Here is a 26,614-nt window from a genome sequence, read left to right as displayed (position 1 = left end):
ATTGAAGATATGAGTGTGTGTCACATGAAACAGGATATATCCTGAATAGTAATCTAGAAGTAAGGCCAAATGGAGCAGGGGACCTTTGTTTAAAATACCAATTTACAGGGAGAGGACTTAGCTCAAGAGAGTGCAAATACGTTCCCTGCAAGGATACGGACTAGAACCTACTCAAAAGTGTTCTTGCTCGCGCATGCCCATCACCCCAGTATGTTCCGTGGAGTGGAGATGGGCTCAGAGCTCACTGGCCAGCCAGCATCCCTGGAATGGAGAGCATCCAGATGAGTGAGAGAGTAGACTTTTGATCATCTGCTCTGGCCTCTGCATGTATGTGTGGGTCTGTACCCCATCTACTCCTGTGCACACATGTGCATTGCACACATGCAGACCACACACTTATGAAGACTTATTTTAGCAAAGAGAATCCTAAGTTGTATATTCTGACTTCGGGTTTTGATGTGGCTGTATTAAACCTTTTATTTTCATTATAGCCGTACATTTGTTAGCAAATTAGCCTTCTAAGTTATATTTGATGGTGGTTGAGTTCTATTAGTCATGTCTTATCTTTTTAATTTTATTAAGTGAACTGTAATTATGTCTCATTATAGATTTAATGTGAGTCATTTGTTAAGTGCTCCTGTGCCATCTCATTTTATTTTTCTAGCAGCCATCTGACAGGGATTGTGATACTCTGATTGTCTGAGAAACTTTTAGGTTTCAAAAAGTTAGCTATATCACGATCTTATAGCTGATTTATGTTGGAACAGGAATTGAATCCAGATGAATTCAATACTCTGTACTACCATAGTGCTATTTTGATGATGAGTATATTAGTATATACTTTAAAAATATATAAAAAGCATTTGGTATATATGTGGCATTTCTATTTTCTCTGCTAAGTATCTAAGAAATATTTAGCTAAGAATTTTAAACCTGAAAAATTTAAATTTCTGTATATAACAGGAGTACTATATTCTTCAACTATTATTTTAGAAAAAGACATGAAGATGGTGGAGCATTTTTGACATGCATTGCAGGCACACAGACTCATAGGAAAATGCCTCTCCTTTCCCTGCTCTCCCAGTTTGGCAAGTGGTCCTCTCCTTGCAGCTTACATGTACTGACAGTCATCTGGTGGCTGAGTGCAGAACGGGCATGTGGGTCAGTAGCAGTCCCCTTCCCCCCAGAGAGTCTTACCTTATTTGTTTGTCGGTTCTCTACTTTCCCTGTGGATGCCAGATTTCTGTCAGGATTGTGTCAAGGGCTTTAAGTCCTTCCCATCAGTTTTACAGTGTGTGGGAGGAATGGGGTGTATTGTGGTTCAGCACCTGCAGCCCTCAGAAGGAATTGTCCGCAGAATGGTTTTCTCTCCTATGATCTGGTCCAATTTATAGAAGAGCCTTAAGAAAACTAATTGCAAGAACCTCATTATTGCTGGGCGGTGGTGGCGCACGCCTTTAACCCCAGCACTCCGGAGGCAGAGGCAGGTGGATCTCTGTGAGTTCAAGGCCAGCCTGGTCTACAAAGGGAGTTCCAGGACAGGATCCAAAGCTACAGAGAAACCCTGTCTCAAAAATCCAAAAAAAAAAAAAAAAAAAAAGAACCTCATTATTGCTTTTTGGGATGAGCAGGTTGGGCTCATTCCTGGCCAGGTTGCGTGTGGAAGACATACCCCATTTCTAACATCCCTGGAGCTTCAAAGCTTTCTGTTTGCTCGTGAAAGATTATCTTCCGGATTAGGGTGCAGTGTGGACTTGGTCACATGAGAGTTCTTGTTTTGTTTTTACTCAGTCTAAAGGCGAGGGGAGCCCAACAATCACAAAGTCCTGTTAAGACTGATAAAGAACTGAAGTCAGCTTCTCCAATAAGACAGGAAGAAGGAAAGAAAAACCAAGTGAAGTATACCCCAGGAGTCAAGTGCACCCCCAGGAGTGAAGTGTTGCTGGCTCAGATAGAGGCTGAGACTCAGGGAAGGATAGAAATAAGGAAGTCAGGATAAAATGAGTAAAGGAAATTGAGCTTCTGGTGCAGAGCAGGGCCAGGGGCTGACCAAGCAGCTACTCTTAGATATGAAACTGGCTTACAAGAGGAATACAAAGAGCTAGATTGTGTGTGTGTGTGTGTGTGTATATGTGTACATACATACATATAAATTAGTGATTTTTTGTTTGTAATTTAACAAATAAGCTTGCCTGAAGATCAGAGTGCAGAGCTAAGCACTAGAGGCCAGGCAGGGTGGCACATACCTTTAATCCCAGGATTTGGGTGTTAGAGGCAGATGGATCTCTGTCAGTTCAAGGCCACCCTGGGCTACATGAGATTGAATCTGAAAGAGAAACAGAACTCACACAAAGGTGATCTCAGCACTTGGCATCCCGCACCTTTAATCCCAGCAGTAGGGAGGTGGAGATAGGAGTGATATGGCTGGGCAAAGAGAGGAATATAAGGTGGGAGGAGACAGGAGCTCACTGCAGTCTGAGGTTTCAGAGAGATGGGTGCAGTCTGAGGAAGCCTTCTGAGGACAGGATGCCCTTCTGAGCATTGGTAGAGGTAAGAACTCTCCAGTGGTTGGTTGCTCTGCTTTTCTGACCCATCAGCTTTCACCCCTTGATGGCTGGCTTAAAGTTTTTATTGTTAAGACCAATTAGATTCATGCTATATTCATACATACGCACATACATACACACAACTGGCTCTCTATATCCGAAATAAGGTAAGTACTCTTTAAGCACCTGGTTAACTGATTCAGTCTGGACAGTTTATAAACGTTTTCCCTAAATAAGTAGTGTACATACCAGCCTTTCAGAGCTGAGTGTCTAGTACAACTTACTTGCATACTATTTTGTTACAAATTAGTTCATTTATTTATTGTTGAGCCCAAGGCTTTGCACACGCTGGGCTAGCGTCCTGGAAACATTTTAAGTGGTTATGTTTCTGTCCTTGCAAGAGTGCTGTCTCTTGTACAAGAAGAACTTGAAAGCATGACTTTTGCTAAAGTTCAAGTGACTGTTGTACACAAATTCTCCATTTCTTTCATAAAACTAATTTTGTTGAATCTTCCCTAAAAAGTGCAGCTGCTGAGCATTCCCAGGAGGCCCCTTTGTGAACGTGCCACCGTGTTCTGGGCGTGCACGCGCCTTATAATTGCAGCTTTCTCTTGCTGGGGGTCGGCAGCGCCAACTGTTAGAGCTCTTGTCTGATTATGTGGAACCTCATTTTAATGGGCGCAGCTTCTTTGCTGCATTTTTACGAAGTGGTCTCGGAAGCTTCACACTGTGGACTTTTGTTGAGGACAAAGGGTTATTTATGCTAAAGGAGAATGTATTCCCCCACGGAATTAGCTGGTGGGAAGCACAAGTACCTCATTAGCAATGCATGCGCACTTGTGCGTTGGCCTTTTGCTGTGGCGGAGAAAAGGAAAACAGATTCGAAAGGGCATTCTGTGGTCTTTTGCCTTCTGCAGAGACAACGCGGTAGAACGTTAAGCCCTTCCATTAGCTTTATCCCAGGTTCCTCTTATTCCTTAGAGAATGCGCTGTGTAGAGTTGGCGCTGAGCGCGAGATGTCTGTGAGGGAGCCCAGGGGAACAGGTAACGTTTCAGTCTTATAAATAGTTTCATAATTTTCTCCTAAAGTCTCTTAGTGATAGTTTCTAATAAAAATAGTGTGTTATCTGCCATAAACGAGCAACAGACCCATGTTTTATATCATCTATAATATTTTCTCTAAGCGCTCACTTATTTTCTCACTGAGAGCACTTTCATGTATTGATCCAATTTAATTTATTGAAGTTGATCTTTCCTTTGTAGATTTCAAGACCAGAACTTTGGTGCCAACTGCTGTTCCTCTTGTTTTTGACAAATCATCACAGAAAGGTATCGCGTATTTTTAATTCACAGTTGAAACGGATGGTTATCTTTACTGTCTTGTCTAGCAGGAAAGTTTCTGGTTCAGCATGTGATTTCTGTACCAAGTTCATTTGACTCATAGAGATATGACCGCTACAAAGAGATCAGAGATTCTTGCGTTTCAGTATTGGGTTTGAGGGGTTATATTGACGTCACCTTTGTATTATTAGATGGGAAAAAATTGTGGGAGGCTGTTGTGGGAAGAGCTCCTTCTGTCATGAAGTCGACCTCGCTGCCGAGACACCTTAACAGTTGCTGTGATACTAGTGCCAGGGGCAATGTAGCAAAAGTTTTCTCGGGTTTTTCTTCTGCAAGTAACTCAGGAGGCAGAGTCGAGCTTTCTAGCTAGAGGAGAAGTCTCAGGTGGGGTAAGGCACAGAGGGAGCAAGGCACATTCCTCATGCTGTCATTTGGGAGCCAGGGGAGCTAGAACTCTGCCATCATCTGCATGCTGATCTGCATGCTGATCCCTTCTCTTCCCATGATCCCTTCTCTTCCCAGAGTAACAGTTCTGCACAGTGGAGATACATGACCATGCAGCCTGCAATTCAGGTGAGTTCTCTGTTTGTAAGAAGTAAATATAAACTATGAATTGATATTATCGATTCAGTTCTTTTTATGGCATGAGTGTTTTGTTTTGTTTATTGGTTTTTGGAGACCGGGTTTCAGGGTTTCTCTGTGTAGCCCTGGCTGTCCTGGGACTCGCTCTGTACACCTCATGGCCTTGAACTCACAGAGATCTACCTGCCTCTGCCTCCTGAGTGCTAGGTTTAAAGGTGTGCGCCACCACTGCCTGACATGGCTTGAGTTTTTTAACACTACATTTTAACACTAGAAATACTGCATTTTGTCTTTCTAGTTCTAAGATTTTAATTCTGAGTTTTACTTGTGTTAGACATTTGAAAGAATCAAAAGTATTTGTGGTTGGTGGGTCAACCTGGGGAAAATAAATGCAGTATTTTATAATATCCCTCTCATTAGAACATGGTACATGAGATAGCTGAAGGAACAGTCACTAACAGTCAAATAAGAGATTCAAGTCTTGGTTTATGTAATTGTCCATATGCTTTATAAATGAACCTGTCCCTGACTCTATATTAGAATTAAAATGTTTAATGAGTAGGGCTTTTTGTTTTGTTTATTGTCACGGTCCCCCTCGGCCAGCAAGGAAGACGCGCAACACCGGAGCTCTTCTTGCTAAGCAGTTTATTCAGGACTTTATTCACAACTTCTTTTTCTCTTTCTCTCTCTCTGTCTCTATCTACCTCTCTCTCCGGGCAAACCTCTCCCAGATCTTAAGTAGGCCTGGGCCGCCAACCCCAGATTGCCAGGTGGGCACTGCCCATAGGTCCACGCATATGCAAGCAGCTGACGATCATAATAGCATAAGTCAGGTCTAGTTGATATTAGGAGTTGATTATCACAAAGAGCACTTGCTTTCGGGATCGCGGAGGGCGGGAGCCAGCACAGGTGCGGCTCCACGCAGCTCTCTACACATTGCCATCAGGTGTGACTCCACACGGCTCTCTACAGTTTATGGCTGGGTGAAGCCAGCAGTGGGGAGTCACAGAAACCATGATAGTCTTACATTTAAGTTATTTCCAAAGTTTGCTGGGTTTTTTGTTTGTTTGTTTTTTCTTTTGCTTTCTTTCTTTGGGTATTAATAGAACAACGAAACGTTGATTTAAAGGCAGAAGTCACAATGTACCTTTTTACCTAGAAAGGTACAGCCAGCTGGTAACCAAACACATTGGAAAGTCAGAACTTAAGAGAGTCAGTCGCAGCTTAGTTCCAATCTCAGAGTGAGAGTCTGGAGAGTTATCTTGCCTCTGCTTCATCACTGGAAGGTAAGGTGAGGATACAGTTCTCTCTCTGCAGGGCAGTTGTCAATCAGCAGGATAGCACATGCGGAGACCCTGCTAGGTTGCCTACTGCCCAGTGGCCCTTGAGGGGTTTGTTTTTTGGTAATTCTTCCTCTAACATATGTTTCTATCTCGCCAGACGAGATTGGAAACGGGTTTTTATTTTTTTTTCCCTTTATAGTTTGCCTGCACAAGTTCAACTCACAAAAATCCCAGTAGAGAGAAGGGGGGGTACTCAGGAAGACCCTCCGCCAGGCAGAAGGTGGGGCAGGGAAACTCACCTTCAGTGGAGTGACGCGGGTGTATGGACAGCGCTCCAGGGAAGGCCTCCCACTCAGCAGTACTTGGTCAGCAAAAATCAGACGGCATGGCTTTTCCTGCTGTGGCTTTTTGATCTGTCCGTTATCCTGAGTGTTTCCTTCTGTCCTACCATCACAGGGTTCATCCTCCTCCCACGCCATATTTGTTCAGTGACTCTTGGTGTGTGGCCATGCTCTTACTGTCATGGCCACCTTCTCCCTGGTACAGACACAGGTCACTTGGCTCTGCAGCTCTCTGACCGGCTGTCCTGCTTCGCCTCCCTGGAGCCCTTCCTATCCAGTTCAGACTGCTTGCGTAGGGTTAACCTTCTGTCCATTGCCTCCCTCACCTCACTCGGGAGCTAATGCCTCTCTTGAGGACGAGAACCGTTTCTGCTCTTAAAGTGCCTTCATGATTGCTTCTTTCATAATTTGTGCAATGAAGTCTTTTTTTTCTTTTTTCTTTTTTTTAGTTTTTCGAGACAAGGTTTCTCTGTAGCTTTGGAGCCTGTCCTGGCACTAGCTCTTGTAGAACAGGCTGGCCTCGAACTCACAGAGATCCACCTGCCTCTGCCTCCCGAGTGCTGGGATTAAAGGCATGCGCCACCACCGCCCGGCAAGTCTTTTCTATAAATAGTCTGAAAGCAAATCTGTTTATATTTCCTAGTGTTGGTTGATAGTGTATTTATATAATTTTATTCTTATTTATGCTTTTCAGGCCAAGCAGGCAAAACTGAGACTGTTATATGGGTGCTTGGGTACTTGTATAGCAACCATTTTAAAATGTTTGAGTTGCAGGACATAAAAAATGCAGATGATAAAGCAGATTTGCTTAGACTGTAGTTTGCCATTCTATTGCATTGATCGAAGTATTTAGAAAAAAAAAAAGTAAAGATAGCATTGTAGGGAACGGAGTGATGTCTCAATAGTGAGAGCGCATATGCTCCTGCAGAGGAACCCATATCAGGTGGCTTACAACCGCCTGTGACTCCAACTCTGAGGGATTTGACGCCCTCTCCTGGCCTCCACGGGCACCTATGCTAGTATACATAAACCCACAGACACACACAATTAAAAATAATGAAATATTTAAAGCATCACAATTATGAAATTTGCAGACGCCTTTTATGCGTTCATCCATTTTCCGTTCAGCAGACAGTCGTTGAGTCTCTGCTGTCTGTCAGGGCCAGAGCTGGACGGACAGACCTGTTCCCTGTGAGGCAGGTGTCGTTCACCCCTTCTAGAGCTATGCTGTGGGGATCCTGGCTGAACAAGTGGAGAAGGAAGCACTGTTTGTCGAGCTGCTTTCCCCTCGACTCGACGGCAGAGTCCACTCATTCATTCAGTGTCCATTGACTTGACCACTGTACTAAATACTGAAAACATTCCAGAGAATCCAGTTTGCTTCTGACTTATCCATTGCTACGAGATGGGGTAGTTTTGATTAGTCGGCATGGCCTACGCCTACTGATTAAACACGGACACGGGTGGGCTATGGCGACTTTCAGCAGAGATTGCTGTCTTTCAGCTGTCTGGCCTTTTGTCTAGGTCTGGTTTGGGGAGGACCTACCTCTGAGTCCCAGGTGTCCCCTGACTCCCAGACATGGACCAGGACTGGCCGATGTTTGCCAGTACGACGAGTGGATAGCCGTGAGGCACGAAGCCAGTCTGCTGCCCATGAAAGAAGATCTCTCCATTTGGCTGTCTGGCCTACTAGGTAAGGCTTACGAAGTTTGATTTGTAACACCGGTTTTTTTTTTAATTTTATCTTCATTTAAGGAGTGATTGATTATTCCAGATGTCAGGGATATGCCAGTGAATGGCAGAGCCAGGTCCTGTTTGCACAGTCTGCGTAGTTAAAAAGATACGCTCGCCCTCAACCTGAATCATAGGAAACTTGAGATTTGATTGAAGTGGCCAGCCTTTTGGAATAACCAGTCCTTTATGGTTAATTTTAATCTATTTCCAAAACTTGTGTATGTCGAATATTGATTTTTTTAACTGAGCTCTAAGGTTGTAAGTGGAAGACATGCTTTAGTTATATGAAAATTAATACTGTTTCTGAGACACTGAGGGGCAAGGGGGAAGTGTCAGCTGGAGAATACTTGGCATTACATTTTTTACTCTATTCAAGATTATGAGGCATGCTCTGAGCTTTCTTTCCAGGGTGTTGGGGCTTTTGTGTTCGTGTGTGTGTGTGTGTGTGCGCGCGCATGTGCTTAGCTGGCCACAAGCTCCAGGGATCTTCCTGACTCTGCCACAGGCACACAAACACATCAATCTTTCACGTAGATGCTCAGGACCCAAGCTCAGGACCTCATTCTTTACTGAGGGAGCTTGTCCCCGAGTTCCTCATATCACTTAGCTACAGACGCTCATGTAGCATTCTGAGATTTCATGGGAGGGAAAAGTCTGAAGATGGACGCGGTCCTTTGAAGATAAACACACACACAGCAGTCACTCTTTGTCGAGCATCAGCTTGAGGATTGGGAAGATTTCAAGTTCTTTTTTTTTTTTTTTTTTTTTTTTTTTTTTTTTTTTTTTTAAATATTTATTTATTTATTATGTATACAATATTCTGTCTGTATGTATGCCTGCAGACCAGAAGAGGGCACCAGACCCCATTACAGATGGTTGTGAGCCACCATGTGGTTGCTGGGAATTGAACTCAGGACCTTTGGAAGAGCAGGCAATGCTCTTAACCTCTGAGCCATCTCTCCAGCCCAGATTTCAAGTTCTTAATGTAATAATGCTCTTAAAGATGTCATTTCTGGTACTGTATTTAACCTTTAAATTGAGCAGAGTCCATCTTATTGGTAAAGAACCTTTTCTCCCCTTTGTACAAGCAATATTGATGTGCAGTGAATTGATCTGACATAAATGCACTTTTTTTTTTTTTTTGGTTTTTCGAGACAGGATTTCTCAGTAGCTATGGAGCCTGTCCTGGAACTAGCTCTTGTAGACCAGGCTGGCCTTGAACTCACAGAGGTCTGCCTACCTCTGCCTCCTGAATGCTAGGATTAAAGGCATGTGCCACCACTGCCTGGCTGCACATGTATTTTTTATAAACTTTACAAACCACTGATTTTTTTTCTCTTGTGTTAAATTTACCTTGACATTATTTGTTCTAATATTGCCTTCTAAGGATGGAAACTTGGAGTCTCATCTGGTATTTGTTTAATTTTCTAGCTGTTATCTGATTATATTTAGGTTGTAGCCACTGCTTTTGAATTTGCTGCTTTTAGATGGGTCTTAGCTTTAAACTGTGTTTTTAGGTATTGACATTAAGGCCGAAAGGTTATTGGAAGAACTTGACAATGGAGTGCTGTTGTGTCAATTAATCAACGTTCTTCAAAATATGGTAAAAGCGCGCCACTCCGAAGAATCAGGGGTAAGCAAATACTGACAGCGACGAAGTTCATTGTTCATGTCTACTTTTTATTGTTATTATTTATTTATTTCATATCCTGACTGCAATTTCCCCTCCCACCTCTCCTCCCAACCCCTCCCCTGTACCGCCTCTTCTCCCCCATCCACCTCTCCTCCCAACCCCTCCCCTGCACCACCTCTTCTCCCCCATCCACCTCTCCTCCCAACCCCTCCCCTGTACCGCCTCTTCTCCCCCATCCACCTCTCCTCCCAACCCCTCCCCTGCACCACCTCTTCTCCCCCATCCACCTCTCCTCCCACATCCACCTCTCCTGTTTCTGTGCAGAAAAGGGTAGACGTGTCTGCTTCTTATTACCTATCTCTATGTGGGTATTTCCATCATATCACTGGCTATGGGACTTTGGAAACTGATTTAATGTTTTGTGCATTTGAAAAACCATATTTGTAAAATAGAGTTAGTAACATTGACTGAGGCTTGAAAGGTGGCTCCATTCCCCAGAACCCAAGTACAAGGTGGCCGTGGCAGCTTGGGCCTATGATCGCAGGACTGGCAGACAGAGACAGGCAGATCCCAAAGGCTGTCTGGGCTACCTGTCCAACCAGCCAGTGAGTGTCAGGTTCACTAAGAGATCCGCCTTAAGAAACACGTCTCCATGAGCACGTACACGTGCATACACCAACATACACACACCAGAAACAACATAAATATTTACGTTGCAGGGTTTATTTGTGACCGTTGACTGATGGTAAGCCCATAGATGGTGTCTAGGGTAGTGCCCGGTATCCTACAGGTGATCTCCAGCACCTAGATCCTCCCGTGACAGAGCCTTCCACAGGGCTGCTGTGTGGTTATGGGGGGAAGACTTTGTGACAGTCCCTGGCTGTGCTGCCTAGTTTTATATCAACTTGATATACGCTAGAGTTACCTGAAAGGCGGAAACTGCAATTTAAAAATGTCTCCATAAGATCCTGCTGTAGAGCATTTTCTTAGCGATTGATTGGGCGCCATCCCTGGGCCAGTGGTTGTATACGAAAGCAGCTCAGCAAGCTGTGGTGAGCAGCACCCATCCATGGCCTCTGCAGCAGCTCCTGCCCCAGGTTCCGGCCCTGCTGTCCTGACTTCCTTCAGGGATGAGCAGTATCATATGGTTTATCCAGATAAACCCTTTTCCTCCCCAGCTTGCGTTTGGCCATAGGGTTTCATCACAGCGGTAATGAGCCTAACTACGGCGGTGAGACGTGCGTCACCCATCTGCTGCCATCATTGTCACCATCTTTGTAGTCTTCATCTGCTGCCTTAGTAGTAATTTTATAAGTATCGATGGAATGCCTGACATACAGGGGTTTCAAAAGAAAAGCTTAAAGTGACAGTTTAAAGTGGATTAGGTTTTCTTTCTTTCTATCAAACATTAAGTGTTTTTGAGAGTTTGGAGCCTAGACATACTATAAGTTAAATATTAACTGTTCCTTGTTCTTGGAGGACAATGAGTGAGATAGCTCTCTATGTGTAGATGCATACATGTTGCACGTATGATCCATATAGTGAGATATCACTCTGTGTAGATGCATGCATGTATACATATAGTGAGATAACACTCTATATGTAGATGCATATATGTGCATATATGTATCCATATGTATAATACTAAAAATAAAGTACTTCCATTGATATATAAAATTCTCTACTTCTAGGAACTCATTCTGAGAAAAATCACAGCTAGAAATAATATAATCTGCTTGTCAATAGAGAAGTTGTAAAATTATGTTACCTAAACATTGGAATATTCTATATTCATTGGAAATAATTATTTAAATATGTTCTTTTTAAGTCATAAATATTCCCACAACCTATCCAGTGTATATACACTCAAAGTGCATGCACACACATAGACATCAAATTGTAGAATTGTGTCTCTCTGGCATTTTCTAGGTTCACATACATAGCTTTGCGGGGATATTTTATGGAAATGTCAGTGAGAGGAATTCATTTGCTACTAATCATCTTTGTATTTTGCTATATTTTTGTATATTTTTGGTAATAATAATATATTCTGTATTTAATCATGCACGTGGGCTATTTTGGTTCTGGGAAATAATAGCACCCGGAAGGAGACACATAGGTTTGGTAATAGCAGTTGTCTCTAGGGAGAGAGACTGGCAATGATGGAGAAAGGCCTACTGTACCTATTGCACTAAAATCATCACTGTTGTGAATTGCCAACTAAAAAGTAAAAGCGAAGACCTCCCCTTTCCTGCCCCAGTCTCAGCAGGAATTTCAGCATACTCTGGAGCTAGATAGTTAAGAAAACAAAAGTACCAATTTAGGGTTTTATAAAACTTAGGTCATCCAAGAACCTGAATTAAGAATGGGCAGCTACTCCCCTATTTTATAGTCTGTTTAAGAAACTCAGGGGCAGCCTTTATGAGTCCGTGTGGGGAGAGGAAAGCAGAAATGAGTATGTTAGTTCACAGCACAGCATAGTTTGTGTCTGAGCTTAACTGTGCGGAGCACACTGTAGACGCTTTGTGATTACCAGGCCGTCGCTTAAATGCTGACATTCTTGTGCTATTTTAAAAAGAAGATTAGAGAAGCTTGAATCTACTGCTGATTTTGAGTAGATCATTTTCCTAAGCATCTTTTTCTGGAAGATACTTAAAGTAAAAGGAGAAAGTCATTTTTGAAGATAGTTTTCCTTCCAAGCTGTGGAGTCTGTAGTTATACTTAATACATTTAACAGTGACTTTGTCATATACTAAAATGAACACCGAATGAAAATATCGCTCATTCTTTTTTTGGTAAATTGTCCTTCTGTCTTTTCCAGAACTTTCCGATGAGAAAAGTGCCTTGTAAGAAAGATGCCGCGTCAGGATCATTCTTCGCCAGAGACAACACGGCAAACTTCCTCCATTGGTGCCGGCGCGTCGGCGTTGACGAGACATACCTCTTTGAGTCTGAGGGTCTGGGTAAGCGCTGCTGCTCCCGCCAGAGCTTTTTGTGTTTATTAGGCTGGTTTTGTGTCCCCCATTTCTAAATTTCCTTTCTAAATAGTGACTCAAAATGCCATATCGCTATTACTTAGCAATTTATACTATATCAAATATAGTAAACTTTTCACTTATGTTAATAGGCTTCGTGTATCTAGAATTCTCTGAGTCGGCTGCCACTAGATTCTGTGCTAATGATTTACTGATATTTTCCTGAAGATTGACTCTACCAGGTGTGAATTACTAGCAACTCCTCTTTAACCAGATCATTATAAAAATAACAAGTGAAACGTGCTTATAGTATTTGGACTGAATTATAAATAATAACTGCCCTCTTTGTTATCTAAAAAGAATATTTTTTTGACATTTCATTAGAGAAATCATGCTCCAAGCTGGGTACTGGTGGCACATACCTTTAATCCCAGCACTCAGGAGGCAGAAGTTCAGGGCTAGCCTGGTCGATAGTGTGAGTTCCAGGACAGCCAGGGCTACACAGAGAAACCCTGCCTTGAAATGCACCTCTCCCCCTCATATAAAATTATGCTCTACTGAAAGATTGTTGATGTATTTTTCTCATTTTCTTAAGTCAGCAGAAGCACCTGTATGGCACTAGTGGAGTGGCTGACTGCTGTTTATACACACTTTTCAAACCACTTATAGGTGTGTATATGTGTGCATATGAAATTTGAAATTTACGCCCTGGCAATGCAGCAGCACGCATGGGCAGCCCGTGTATAGCGGTTCTGTTGATGAGGACGACTGACCAGGTCTCTTCCTCAAGAGGGCACCAGATCTCATTGCAGGTGGTTTTTTGCCACCATGTGATTGCTGGGGATTGAACTGAAGATCTCTGGAAGAGCAGGCGGTGCTGTTAACTGCCGAGCCATCTCTCCAGCCCATGTATGAAAATGCATATGCATGGAATGAATGATGTTACGGTGTGAGCTATACCCATAGGGGACACTTCCTAGACAGAAGTTTCATCTCTGACGCTGTTTACAGCCTCCGATTTGTGGTGACGATTAAAAGAAGCAGACTTTTTTAGTTGAACTTGTTAGTTTTAAGACTCTTCGCCCACAGTGTGAAGTGTGTTCTGCGCCTGGATAATCTGCCGCCTGTGGTGTGCTCTGGCCACCTGCCCCCGCCCAGTGCAGACCGCCCTGCAGGCTGGCTGTGCTCTGAACCCAGGTGTGCCAATTGTTACTGACAATGATGCTGACTGAATAGCACATCCAGCCACCAGTGATCAAAGGGAGGAGGAGGTGCTTTGAATGCTTTCCTTCGTAGCTTACTCGTTTTGAAAAGGTCTGAGATTTTCATTTATTTTTTAAATGTAAAAGACATCTTCCAGCAGCGCTGAAGGGCAGCATTGGACTGAGAAAAATACAGTCAGTACCAGTAGTTCCTTTGCAGGCACTCAAGTGAGATATAGATGCTTGACTTATATTATACATTTGCCTGGAACTCAATGTAATTTTTAAAAATATACTATTTAAAGGTACTTAGGATATTTATAAAAACAGGTTTGAAATATTTCATGATAAATTTCTTTATTTCTGTGGCTTTAACTCAGATAGAAGCCCTTTCTGTTGCTTTAAGAATACTTTACAGCCAGGCATGTTGGTGCACACCTGTGACCTCGGCCTGAGCCTTGATTCTAGACTTGCTTCAAAGGAAACAGATCGTTTGTAGATACTGTTCACACCTCAGAGAGCAACTGCCTTGTCTATTGGTGGAATGCATTGTATATTAGGTTAGGATTCCAGAGTTCCCTTAGGACTTCTTGTTAGACTCGAGGGAAAACCATTTCCACAACTGTCTGATTAAGCAGTCTTTATTTAGATTGACCAGACAGCAGCCTTTCCCACAGTCAGGATTTCGGAGAGCAGCCCCTCACTTGCTTTTGAGTTTCCTCTTATGGGGAAGACTTAGGCTAGATAGAAGACAGCTGTTGAGATAATTGGCTATTGGCATCTGGACAGAAGAGAGAGGAACTCGGGGTTCAAGGCTGCCTGTGGGGTAGATAAGCGCAGAACACATCCTGTGGCAGGGGAGTCAGCAAGGCGTCTGGTTAGACACATGTTTATAAGGCGATCATATATCACAGGGTCAGCAGGTTAGCAAGGCAAAGGGGTGGGTATACATTATGGGGTCGCAGTTTCGCGTAAGCCTGGAATGACAATTTGGAGCCGTCATGTTGGTCCTGGGAAATAAACCTGAGTCCTCTGAATGAGATCGGTGCTCTTAACTGCCAAGCCATCTCATCTCTCCAGCCTCAAATTTAAAAATTCTAAGTTTGTCTCTCTTCTTTATTTTTCTTTTTGTGCTTTTTCATATCTAAATAGTATTGCCTAAAAACGGCAATGCAGATTTTTACCTGTTTATCTTTTATTGTTCTGAAGCCACAGACTGTGCAATGGTGAACAGAACTGGTGGGCGTGATGCTATTATCTTTAACCTGGCCTTTGGAGGGACATTTCCACCATGACCTTACACGTAAATGATATTAGGATGTCGTTAGCTGTAGGTTTTCATGAATGCCCTTTATCAGCTCAAGAAAGTTCCCTTCTGGCCTTTTGTTTGTTTGTTTTTTGTCTTTTGTTTGACATATTGAAATAGTGTTAGAGTCTTTCTAATTTTTGATCTGTGGTACCCCTGTTTTGTGATGAGACCCCTGTGTCTATTAATGACAGTAGTTGATTTTCATATATTGACGTATTTGCATTCCTTGTATAAACCTCACGGTCCCATTGCACGTCATACTTTCCGTGTGCTGCTGGATTTTGCTGCCAGTGTGTCGAACATCAATCCGGTCACATCTGTGAGACGTGGGTACCGGTTTTTAGTTCTCTTGTGATGCCTTCCTCTGGCTTCCGGCTTTGTTTTGAATATAACGATGCTTCATAGAGTGAATGGCTACTTCCTGTTTCTGTCAAGTCTGGGAAATACATAGTTTAGAGTAAAATTGAAGTGGCTTGTCTCTTCTCACAGAAATCCTGTTGAGAGATCTGCACTACAGTGTGTTGGGGAGAGAGCAGAGGCCATCTTCAAGGGTCTTCGATGATCCACACCTTATTGTTGCGGCAGGATTTCTCACTAATCTGCAGCTCATTGGTTAATCTAGGTTGAGTGGCCCCTGAGCTTAGAGGACATCCTGTCTCTGTCTATCCCAGCACCGTGCTTACAGTGGTGTGTACTGTACCTGGCTTTTGATGGGATCTGGGTGTCTGAACTCACATCCCCATGTCTGTGCAGTAAGAACTTTAAGACTGAGCCATCTCCCCAGCCCCTAACATAATTTAGTGCTACTAAGTCCGTAGGTTTTGAAGACTGAAATGCTGAGCAAGTAACTATCGTGGCCACTGCCCATTCTCTTTGTGCTCGATAGTTTATTTTTAATGCAGAAAAGATTGTGGTGTTGACAATAAAAATGTCTTTTCTGAGTCTTGTCTAAACAAGTGAGCCTGCTGTCTTCGTTATTCTTTCCTTTGAATCTCTCCTATGCCAGAATGTATTTCCCAATTTAAATCTGATTCTTAAATGTATGATCTTATTTTTCCCCAGTTTTACATAAAGACCCCAGGCAGGTGTACCTTTGTCTTCTTGAGATTGGTCGAATTGTGTCAAGGTACGTATTTCTCAGTATTTCAGAATTTTAACATCAAAAATACCTTTAAGTGACTTAATTTTATCAGAGTTTCTGTACCCAAAGAATGTGACTCTTGATTAAAATGAAGTAACCCAATTTTCTGTTTTATCTTTGTATGTCAGTGTTTGTATCTGCACACACGTGTCGGCCTTGGCTTTCCTCACTTACTTTCATTTCATAGTAAATTGTGAAGGTGCTACTTAAATTTTCCAGGTTAAGAATGGGGTAAACAGCCGGGCGGTGGTGGCGCACGCCTTTAATCCCAGCACTCGGGAGGCAGAGGCAGGCGGATCTCTGTGAGTTCAAGGCCAGCCTGGTCTACAAGAGCTAGTTCCAGGACAGGAACCAAAAAGCTACGGAGAAACCCTGTCTCTAAAAACAAAACAAAACAAAACAAACAAACAAACAAACAAAAAGAATGGGGTAAACATATGTAATGTCAAGCAATTCAAAGCAAATCAAGTCCCATTATGTAAGAGGGCTCAGGCTTTGTGTCCCCTAAGCCTGTGTCAGTCCTGTCCACCCACCAGCTTGTTTTAAAGCGGCTTTTCAGAATTTAAAATAATATTGAAAATATTACATAATCCAGATATATGCTATGATATAGAGATGATATATATTCTGGATTTTGGGCAATCTGAAATATTTTTTTTTTTTTTGTTTTTCGAGACAGGGTTTCTCTGTGGTTTTGGAGCCTGTCCTGGAACTAGCTCTTGTAGACGGCAATCTGAAATATTAAAAACAACTTCCAGCTGGGTACTGGTGGTGCACTCGGGAGGCAGAGGCAGGTGGATCTCTTGAGTTCACGGCCAGCCTGGTCTACAGAGCGAGTTCCAGGACAACCAGGGCTACACAGAAAACCCCTGTCTCAAAATATTCAAAAAGGAAAATAAAATCCAGACTTCCAGCTGTGGCAGTGAAGCAGTCTCTGTGGAGTCACACAGACAGACTTCGCTCCAGACGTAAACCGTCGCCTGTTTTGATCTGCTCGATCTGCAGAGACGTAGTCGGTGCGCATTGCGTGAGCAGATTTCCTGGCTTATTTTCAGATATGGAGTTGAGCCACCAGTATTAGTGAAACTTGAGAAAGAAATTGAGTTGGAAGAGACCCTGCTTAATGCCTCGGGGCTTGAGGAGTCCATCAGCATCCCCAAATCCTGCTGTCGGCATGAAGAGCTACACGAAGCTGTGAGTAATCGCTCTGCTTTGTGGACTACACCGCCTGAGGTTTCAGTTTAAGGTATCTCTAAAATGCTACCGGAAATGCTGCCTGTAGAAGAAGATGGTGTTTATTGAGAATATGTGCCAGTCACTAATGTGCAGCCCTACGAGTCCTGGGAGCGTGAAGAACGGGTGCTTGAAGAGCAGTGGCTAAAGGTTACGGGAAATGAATGTTTTTTCCTAACTGTAGTAGCGTTATAATCTGACGTGTAAATAGTAAGGGATTGCCTATTTGGTCATGTAGTGTGTGTGTTTTATGGTAGTGACCCAAGCATGAGATGATGAGAGTTTCAATTTGAGCACAATATGAGCGGCGGAACGAAAGGAGCAAATCTAAGCCGTGTTTAGGAAGCAGAACTGGTAGGACTGAGTCGGTGGCTGTGAGCGAGAGAGACGTCCACGGGGCTTGGCAAGGTTTGGTAGACGGTACAGGTCCTAGAAGGATGCGGGTGGAGGACAGGCTGAGAGGGAAAACTGACGGGTTTTTCTGAACATTGTCCCTAGCAGACGATACACAGGCTTTTTTGATATGATGGGCCATGTCCTGCTGGTCTTCTCAACAGCACCCGCTCCTTCTGCAAATTTCCAGAATTGTATTCCTTTAGGCTCTAGAGCAGTGGTTCTCAACCTTCCTAATGCTGCGACCCTTTAACAGCTCCTCATGGTTATTTATGTTGCTACCTCGTAACTGTAATTTTGCTACTGTTACGAATCATAATATAAATATCCGTGTTTCCCAGTGGTCTTAGACAATCCCTGTGAAAGAGTCGCACATCTCCAAGGTCACGACCCACAGGTTGAGAACCACCACTGTAGCTCTTCTGCAGTGACCATGGTATAAGTGATGGAAGTGGCGACAGTGTGCGCACCGTAGTCTAGAGCAACTGAGAGGTTTGTGGGCGACAGTGTGCGCACCGTAGTCTAGAGCAACTGAGAGGTTTGTGGGTGACAGTGTGCTCACCGTAGTCTAGAGCAACTGAGAGGTTTGTGGGTGACAGTGTGCGCACCATAGTCTAGAGCAACTGAGAGGTTTGTGGGTGACAGTGTGCTCACCATAGTTTAGAGCAACTGAGAGGTTTGTGGCACTTTAAAAAACAGCTCCGTGTACAAAATTATTTAATAAGAATAAATAGTAATGCTTCTTAGTAAACATAATTTCTTTGATAAATCATGCAGCTTGGGGCCTGCAAAGCCCAAACATGAGAAACTGAGCCCAGGTCCGCAGCACCCATGTAAGAACTAGCCGTGGTGGTACGCGTTTGTCACCCTAGTGCTGGGACTGGGGCATAGACATGCAGTTGCTGGAGCCTCTAATCCACCTGTGTAGCCAGTTGGTGAGTCCCGGGTTCAGTGAGAAACTCTGTCTCAAAACATAGGTGAAGAAGACATACTTGATGTAGACGTCTTGTCTCCGCAGACATGCGTTCACACACGTGTGTGCAGTCACATGTATAGACACACACACACAAGATGCCCTTGTATATTCACCACACTGACAGGCACATCCATACTACACACAAAACAAAGTAAAAATAAATATTCAGATTACCTTGCAAGACAGATTAAAAATATGTCAGTCTGAAAAAGTGTTTATTAGATGAAACATAATTTTTCTTTTTGTATCGATACATTTGATAATTATAACTGTCAGAATGGGAAGCAGAAATAATATAGTTGATAAAAATTACTTAAATTTTCACAGAACCATAAAGAAACTGAAAGAAATATTTTGTTAAATAAAAAAATTAGTATATAATTTATTATACGAAGGCAGTGCATTTGATGAGAAAAACACTTTCCGTGCGCAAATGTGCAAGGGCTGTGTTCAGACAAGAAGGAAGTATAATGCTGACCTTTGGTAATGAAGAGAGGAAGGCGGGAAGATAGCCACAGACCGCCGCTTCGGTCCAGAGTTGGAAAACTGAAAGCTCTATAAATTGTTGTGAAACTATTCTTAGGAACTGCTTTTAATGAGAACTGATACATAATTTTGAAAAGTAAATATTGAGAGTGACAAACATATTCCTTTTTCACTTTTACTATAGTTGAGTTCAGTAAAAAAATAAAAATGTTTATTGCACTATTATTTAGATGGTGGAAATATTTAAGTACTATGCAAAGCCCCAGCAGGGCAGAGGCTTGATAATTTAGAACTGATATGGTCACAGACTGGTGTGATCGCGGCGATGGGTGTGCAGCAGGGAGAAAGTACTGTTTTATCAACAGTGCGCATATGGCCAAAACCATGAGAGTGAAGAGAATGGAAATAACACAGTTTTGTTGTAGATTATTTTCGTGAGCTATTTCCGTCAGTGTTATCAATTATGCAATATAGATATAGAAAAAGTCCTCACACCCTGTGTGGACTACGTAGTCACAGCTGCTAGCATGAACGGCCTCTTAGTGCTAAATGTAAGTATTTATTCAGATATTCCAATCAGGGAAGATCCGTGGCTCTGAAAATAAGGTCTGAATTCTTACTGTGAAAGTGAAAAACAGGCATCTTCTTTAAATATGTACGTGAGTATTAATACATTCCATGTTCACCTATGCATGCACATGATGTGCGGATATCCTGGACTGATAGTTAACATATAGGACAATTACTATTTGATTCATTATGTTAAGGCTGTTAAATGTGCAAATGGAATTTTATAAACTTAAGAAAATTTCACAGACAGTAATGGCTATAATAAATGCCCCCATCAGGTTACTCTAGTTAGCTAATGTATAAACGATCTACTGTCAGCTTTACCTGATTTCAGTGTCTGTGGTATATGTCAGTGTGGGTGCCTGTATGCATATGTACCAGGTCAGTGAGCAAGAGAAACCTTATTGAGTGATTCAGATTAATCCTAGATGTTTATAAGCATATTTCCTTGTTAAATGAACAACATGGAAATTGTTTCTATTAATATCATGTTCTTATCAGGCCCTGTGAATCCATAATTGTTAACTTACTTTTGGTAGATAAAGCAATCATAAACTCCTTTTAGTGCACAGATAAATTGGGCATAGCCAAAGAGACTGCTTAAAACATTAGGGCTAAGTTCAATTAAGTGAATATTTTGATATGCTCTGTATGAGAAATAATTGTGAGAAATAGTTATGACCATTTTTGTTGTTTTGTTTTGAAATGGGTTCTCACTATACCACTGTGGCTGGCCTGGCACTCTATATGTAGGTAAGGCTTCTCTCAAATAAACAGAGATACCAGGCCTTTCTCTCCTGGGTGCTGGGATTAAGGTATGCACCAGCATGCTAGGTATGACCTTTTTTTTTTTCTTTTAATGTAATTTGTAAAGAAAAGCCCAGTAGTTTTCTTAGTGGCTGATATATAATGTTTTTCACTTAAAACGTATTTCAAACTATATCATCATTTAATCAATTTATTTTCCTTATTTAATATATAGAATTACTAAACATCTTTTCCTAGCTACTGTAATTTTACCGTTTTCTTGAGGCCCTCTCAAGGCTCAGGGAACATTAAGGAAGGGGAGGTTCAAGGACTGTATGTCCAGGGGTCGTGGCCGAGTACTGTCAGCATTCCAGCGTGGATGGGCTAGGATCTCAAGGTCCCAGCCCTAGCTGAGAAGCAATTGGCATTGGATCCATTGTGGGAGGAGGAGGGAGAATCAGGTTTCTCCGGGTGTGCAGCCCCTGCAGATTGTCCATGATCGGATGGACAGTGCTGCACTGGTTGCATACGGCACCACTGAGTGGATTATCAAAGAGAAGACATGACGCTGGGAGGGGGGCGGGAAGAAGTGTCTGAGAGGACTGGAAATGGGGGAGTTGGAGGTGAAGATACAGTCATAATACATTGTCTGCATGCTTGAAGTTCTTAATAAATAAGACAGCATTTTGAGGGGTAGAAGTGAAGTTTTTTGTGTTGAATTGGAGCAAATGCCTCCTGAACTGAAATATTAAGCACTTTACCCCATCCTGGGCATATAGACATACGTCTCTGCTTATGTTAGCAGTTACTTGGAACAATGTAGGTGTTCCTCTCCATTTGTGTGCGAGTTTAGCATCGTCTTAAGGGAGAAGGGAGAATTCTTAGCCTGCATCTGACTGGATGATCTTTGATTTGACACAAATGGAGTTATCGAGGCTCAAAACAATTCAAGCCTCTGATGAGCTCATGTTCCTAAAGATCAGCAAGTGTGTTTCCAGTTGACCCTGGTCTAACCCACTGTCAGACCTTCTGCATTTGTAACTTCAAGCCTGGTTTCATTTGGTCTAAGAGACAGGGAGACCTGGGCCTCATCACTGTTGGCTGTTGTTAATCTAACTATCTGATTTCAAAACCTGCTAGCACGGAAAGAAGAAGAGAGATTAAATAGTTGAACTGGCTTTGAAGTTTTGTCTTTGAGATTTATTTTCCTATCCAATTACATTTTTTTAATTTTGATAAGCTATTTTTTCTAATAAGCATGGGATATTGATATTTATTTTTAATTTTAGGTTAAACACATTGCCGAGGATCCTCCTTGTAGCTGTTCTCATCGATTTTCTATTGAATACTTATCTGAGGGGCGTTACCGGCTCGGGGAGAAAATACTCTTCATAAGGGTAAGCTTGCTGTTGGCAGCCTGTATTCAGACAAGCTTGTCTTGGAATGTGCTTATTATGTTCCAATCTCCTTTTGATTTCCCTTTTACTTGTAAAGAAAGAAAAATTAGAATAGAGGGTGCTATTTATGGAAGAATTTCACTGGACAGGAAAGGTATGGTATACTTGATTTCATGAAATTTTAAGTGAGCTTGCGTAGATGCTTTTAACTTTCAAGCAACGAGCTAGAAGGCAGCTGAGACTACTTAAAACATTGAATATAACTAAATGAAAATATCTTCATGTACTTTGGAGAATTTACTGCATTTCTCGGGTTTTCTTAAGTGGAATAATTTTCCATCAGCTCCCTAAGAAGAAATGAGCAAAATAGAATGTCCAGTAAGATTTCTATTAATAGTAAGAAAATAAGCAGAAATATTACCATTCATAATGATAAATACTTTGAGGTAAACAGAAGCTCTTTTTTTAGGTCATGTACCAGTATGCTGACAGTACCCGTGTTTATGGCCTTCCTTTGCCTCATCTATAGTTGATTTTTTTTTATCACTTTTATTGATAAGGAAATTAAAATTTCACCTGTTTAGCATGTTTTTATCTTGATGTAATGCAAGAGCTGCCTTCTCTCAATTTAGGAACATAATATAAAACTCCTTAAACATGCAATTTTACCGTCTACATTAGGAACATAATATAAAACTCCTTAAGCATGCAATTTCACCGTCTACATTAGGAACATAGTATAAAAGTCCTTAAACATGCAATTTCACTGTCTACATTAGGAACATAATATAAAAGTCCTTAAGCATGCAATTTCACTGTCTACATTAGGAACATAAAAGTCCTTAAGCATGCAATCTCACTATCTACATTAGGAACATAATATAAAAGTCCTTAAGCATGCAATCTCACTGTCTACATTAGGAACATAATATAAAAGTCCTTAAGCATGCAATCTCACTGTCTATTTCTTCCTTTTCACATAGAACCATCATATTCCTGCCTTGTACCCAACTCATCTAGGAGCCCCCAAATTCATTTTCTGTCTCCTAATAGCTCTCTTTAAGATTTTTATTAGCTAATTTTGTTGTTGAGTGGTTTCCTACATGTCTATACTGTCTTCTCATTATTCTCCTCTCTTCCCTCCCCGCTCTCCTCTCCCCTTACCGCCGTCCTCCCTTCCGTCCCCTCTGTCCTCACTCCCCTTCCCGCTGTCCTCTCTTACCTTCCCCTCACCCCCATCAACCAGTCTCATCATCACTACCAATCCCTCCTGGTATTTACAACTTTGGTTTAGTTTTGTGGCTTAGTTTAATTGGACCATCTGTTTATCAGTTGAATTGGAAACTCCTCACTGGAGCCTGGTAGGGTCATCAATGGATACTCCTGAAGGCAATGTCCCCTCTCTGAATCTGATCGATAGCAAACAGAAGCAGAAGCCAGGTCGACTTGACTGTGAATAGCCGCTGCCCAAACTGACCCGAAGAAACATCTGAGACTAAGTGACTCTAGAGTCTTCCTTTTTTCTTTCTTAGCAAATACTCAGCCCTGAGAGAGTGGGGTCCCCTAAGTCCCTCCTCCATCCATGCCTGATAGTTGGGTCCAGCCTTGTCGAGACTCCGTGGCCCTCTACAGCAGCTGGGAGTTCATGACCTCAGTGGCTGTGACTCAGCCCTTCTTCTGCTCATCTGGCTCTTATGTTCTTTCCACCCCTCTCCCAAAATGTTTCCTGAACCTTAGAGACCTGGCCTGAGCAGTCCTCATCCGCCACGTCTATGCAGCCATGACTCCGCGTTCCCCGGAAAGAGGGGTTCTCTGAGTAGCACCGAGAGTAAGCGCTGAGCTGTGGTGTGAACATGACGTCCGCAGGAGGTAGCAGAGCGAAAATTGAAAGCTGAGCTAATAGAGATGTGAAGGTCACCAGCTGAGGGGCCAGGGCCAGAAATCCAGCCTGGGTTGTACTGGCAGAACCCGGGCTTGTTTACCCCTACAGAAGTGCCCCATGTGGGCAGCCTGGTGTGGTCGAAGCTAGCCACAAATGTCTTAATCTCTCAGAGCTACTCTATCTGCAAGGATAAACTAATAGTAATTTGTATAAGTGTTTTAAAGATGTAATTGATAGAATATAACTTTTTTTTTAAAGAAAGAAATCCTCTTTTTTTAAATTTTTATTTATTATGTATACAGTGTTCTGTCTGCATATATGCCTACTCTCCAGAAGAGGGCACCAGATCTCATTATAGATGGTTGAAGCCACCATGTGGTTGCTAGGAATTGAACTCAAGACCCTGATCAGAAAGAACAGTCAGTGCTCTTAACCTCTGAGCCATCTCTCCAGCCCTAGAATTAAATTTATAGTGCTAGCTTTAGTTGCTTTTTTTCCTGATGTCTTTTTGTCTCTTGTGAGGCTTTTTATTTCTTTTCCTTCCCTCCTCCTGCATGCCATTCTTTCAACCGTACCACTATTGCAGTTTTCTATGTTAACTATGTGGATTTTAGAATGCAAGTTATCTGTACATACTTTTATTACAAAATGGAGAGCTTTTATTAGTGGTATATTCTAATGATAAATTTATCATTTTAATACACAAAAAGGACTGTTGATTTGAAGCAAAGCTATTGGTGAATGCTCAGAGTTTCACAGGTCATAGAAAAAAATGCAAATCGTTATTATTAGCAGATCGAAATGATAAGTTTCACTTTTTGTTTCTGTTTTTGGGGCAGATGCTTCATGGAAAACATGTTATGGTCCGTGTTGGTGGAGGCTGGGACACTCTGCAAGGATTTTTGCTGAAATACGACCCCTGTCGAGTACTGCGGTTTGCTACACTAGAACAAAAAATCTTAGCGTTTCAAAAAGGAGTCTCTAATGAAAGTGTGCCAGATTCTGCTGCCAGAACGCCTCAGCCTCCAGAAATGAACCCTTTGTCAGCAGTTAACATGTTTCAGAAACAGAATTTAAAGCCTGGCTCACCAGCGAGTGCTCCAAAGAGCAAGGAGAGGCAGGCACGCCCACCAGGCGCGGTGCCTGCGGCTGCACCAACAAAAGGCAGTCTTGCTTCTCTGTCCACCCGCTCTAAGCTTCCGGATTCTCCAGCATCATTTTCGCACCCCAAGGTCACATCTTCGAAAGGCAGAGCAAAAACCCCTCACACTGCTCCCCATGGTGTCTCTTCTCCCGCAGCTTCTTCAAATTCAGGGGGTAACAGCTCTACACCAGCTTCCTCAAGCTCTGCTCAGTGTGTGCCTGCGTCGGTGAGAAAATGTGTCACATTCCCCAAGACTGCTACGACCATGGCTACCCCGGTCCAGAATTCAAGAGATCTCTCTAAGTCTAGACCTCTGCTGAGTAAGTCTTCTGGAAAGATGAAACCAAAGCCTTTGAAACACAATCATCTTTCTTCCAGGGAGGAGTCACCTGTACCTTTATCATCAAAGTGTCCAAAGCTACCTAAGGGAAACATGCACGGGGGGCCTAACCCTTCTCCTTTCCAGTCCCCTGCAAGAGTGACAACACCCAGTTCTAAAGCCAGAGCCGGAGGTCTGGGGACACAGTCTCAGCCGCCTGGAAGACCTCTGAAGTCCAGGGCAATCTCAGCACCAAGACTTCATCATCCAGCTTCTTCATGTTCAGTGTCCTCTGCAAAAGCTACCAAGGAGCCAAAAGGTGAGAATATCGTTTCAGTTGTCAGAAAGCAACCGCAGATTAAGGGTACCTGCCAGAAGACAGGACCCAGCTCTCCTGGCCGAACCCCACTGTCCATTGTGAGTGTCCCCCAGTCTTCTGCCAAGACAGAAACTGGCTCAAAGTCAGCACAGACCACCACACAGGGCCAGTACTCAGCTAAAGGGCCTCCCAAAAGTGGCGTGCCACCCCCTACCACCAGGAAGCCACCCTCATCTGCTAAGGGAGCAGCAAGTGGAGATAAAAAGCCTACTGCCAAGCAAAAGGAAGACGATGACCATTATTTTGTTATGACTGGAAGTAAGAAGCTCAGAAAATAAACACATTGATATCATTTTAACAAACCAGGGTGGCCACACAGAATGGGAATCAGCTCCATCAGGATCACAAAGGGTCTCCTTATGTGCGTTTGTCGGGATAGCTGCAGACAAGAGGTCAAGATGGGGGGTGAAGGTGGGAACAGGGCTGGGCCGAGGAGAGGACTCTCACGTGTTTTGTATATTAATAGGGAAATTATGGGTTTTGATCTGTACCATCTTGTTAGCACCTGCAGTTTGAGGGAAATGTAAAAGTTCAACAACACTAATAGAATTGTAGCTGTCATCCTTGTGTCTTTGAGTAGGTAGTAACTATGGAGACTGTCTGCTAATAGTAACTAATGCACTAGTTACTGTGTTCAGTCACACAGCAATGGTTTGCTTGGCACTAGCGTGTGCCTTCAATCCCAACTCTGAAGGCTGAGGCGGGACACCTGCCCGGGGTACATAGTAAAACCCGGCAACGGTTTGACATGTGCTGTAAAAGGCATCTAAGTTGATTTTCTTATCAGGAATCCTAGCCCAGCAATCCTAAGTACCTATGGCTGCTGCTGCTTGGTTTGATATTTGGATTAAGTGAAATTCTTATTATTTAATTCTGTAATCCTTCCATATCAGAAGGGACTTTTAAAATTAAAATTGGCCTTTTATTAATATTAATAACATTTTATAATCGATATTTTTTGTAAAAAAAAAAAAAAGAAAGAAAAAAAAAGAAAACCCGCT

General features: G+C 42.6%; 1 protein-coding gene across 1 annotated transcript in view; it reads left to right on the top strand.

Annotated features, from left to right (window-relative positions):
- The window catches only part of Gas2l3 (growth arrest specific 2 like 3), a 31,443-nt gene extending 5,043 nt beyond the window's left edge, over positions 1-26,400 (top strand). Inside the window, exons 2-10 of the mRNA XM_057757964.1 lie at positions 3,810-3,875; positions 4,410-4,460; positions 7,618-7,786; positions 9,345-9,460; positions 12,282-12,423; positions 16,009-16,072; positions 17,143-17,281; positions 21,782-21,889; positions 24,611-26,400. Coding sequence (XP_057613947.1) covers positions 4,437-4,460; positions 7,618-7,786; positions 9,345-9,460; positions 12,282-12,423; positions 16,009-16,072; positions 17,143-17,281; positions 21,782-21,889; positions 24,611-25,891 — 2,043 coding nt within the window. The 5' untranslated portion in view covers positions 3,810-3,875; positions 4,410-4,436 and the 3' untranslated portion in view covers positions 25,892-26,400. The remainder of the gene's footprint in view (positions 1-3,809; positions 3,876-4,409; positions 4,461-7,617; positions 7,787-9,344; positions 9,461-12,281; positions 12,424-16,008; positions 16,073-17,142; positions 17,282-21,781; positions 21,890-24,610) is intronic.
- Positions 26,401-26,614: the final 214 nt, after the last annotated feature.

The sequence above is a fragment of the Chionomys nivalis genome, chromosome 25 (assembly GCF_950005125.1).
Source record: "Chionomys nivalis chromosome 25, mChiNiv1.1, whole genome shotgun sequence".
NCBI classification, from domain to species: Eukaryota; Metazoa; Chordata; class Mammalia; order Rodentia; family Cricetidae; genus Chionomys; species Chionomys nivalis.
The sequence above is the reverse complement of the archived record's forward strand: the minus strand, read 5'-3'. Positions and strand labels throughout refer to the sequence as shown.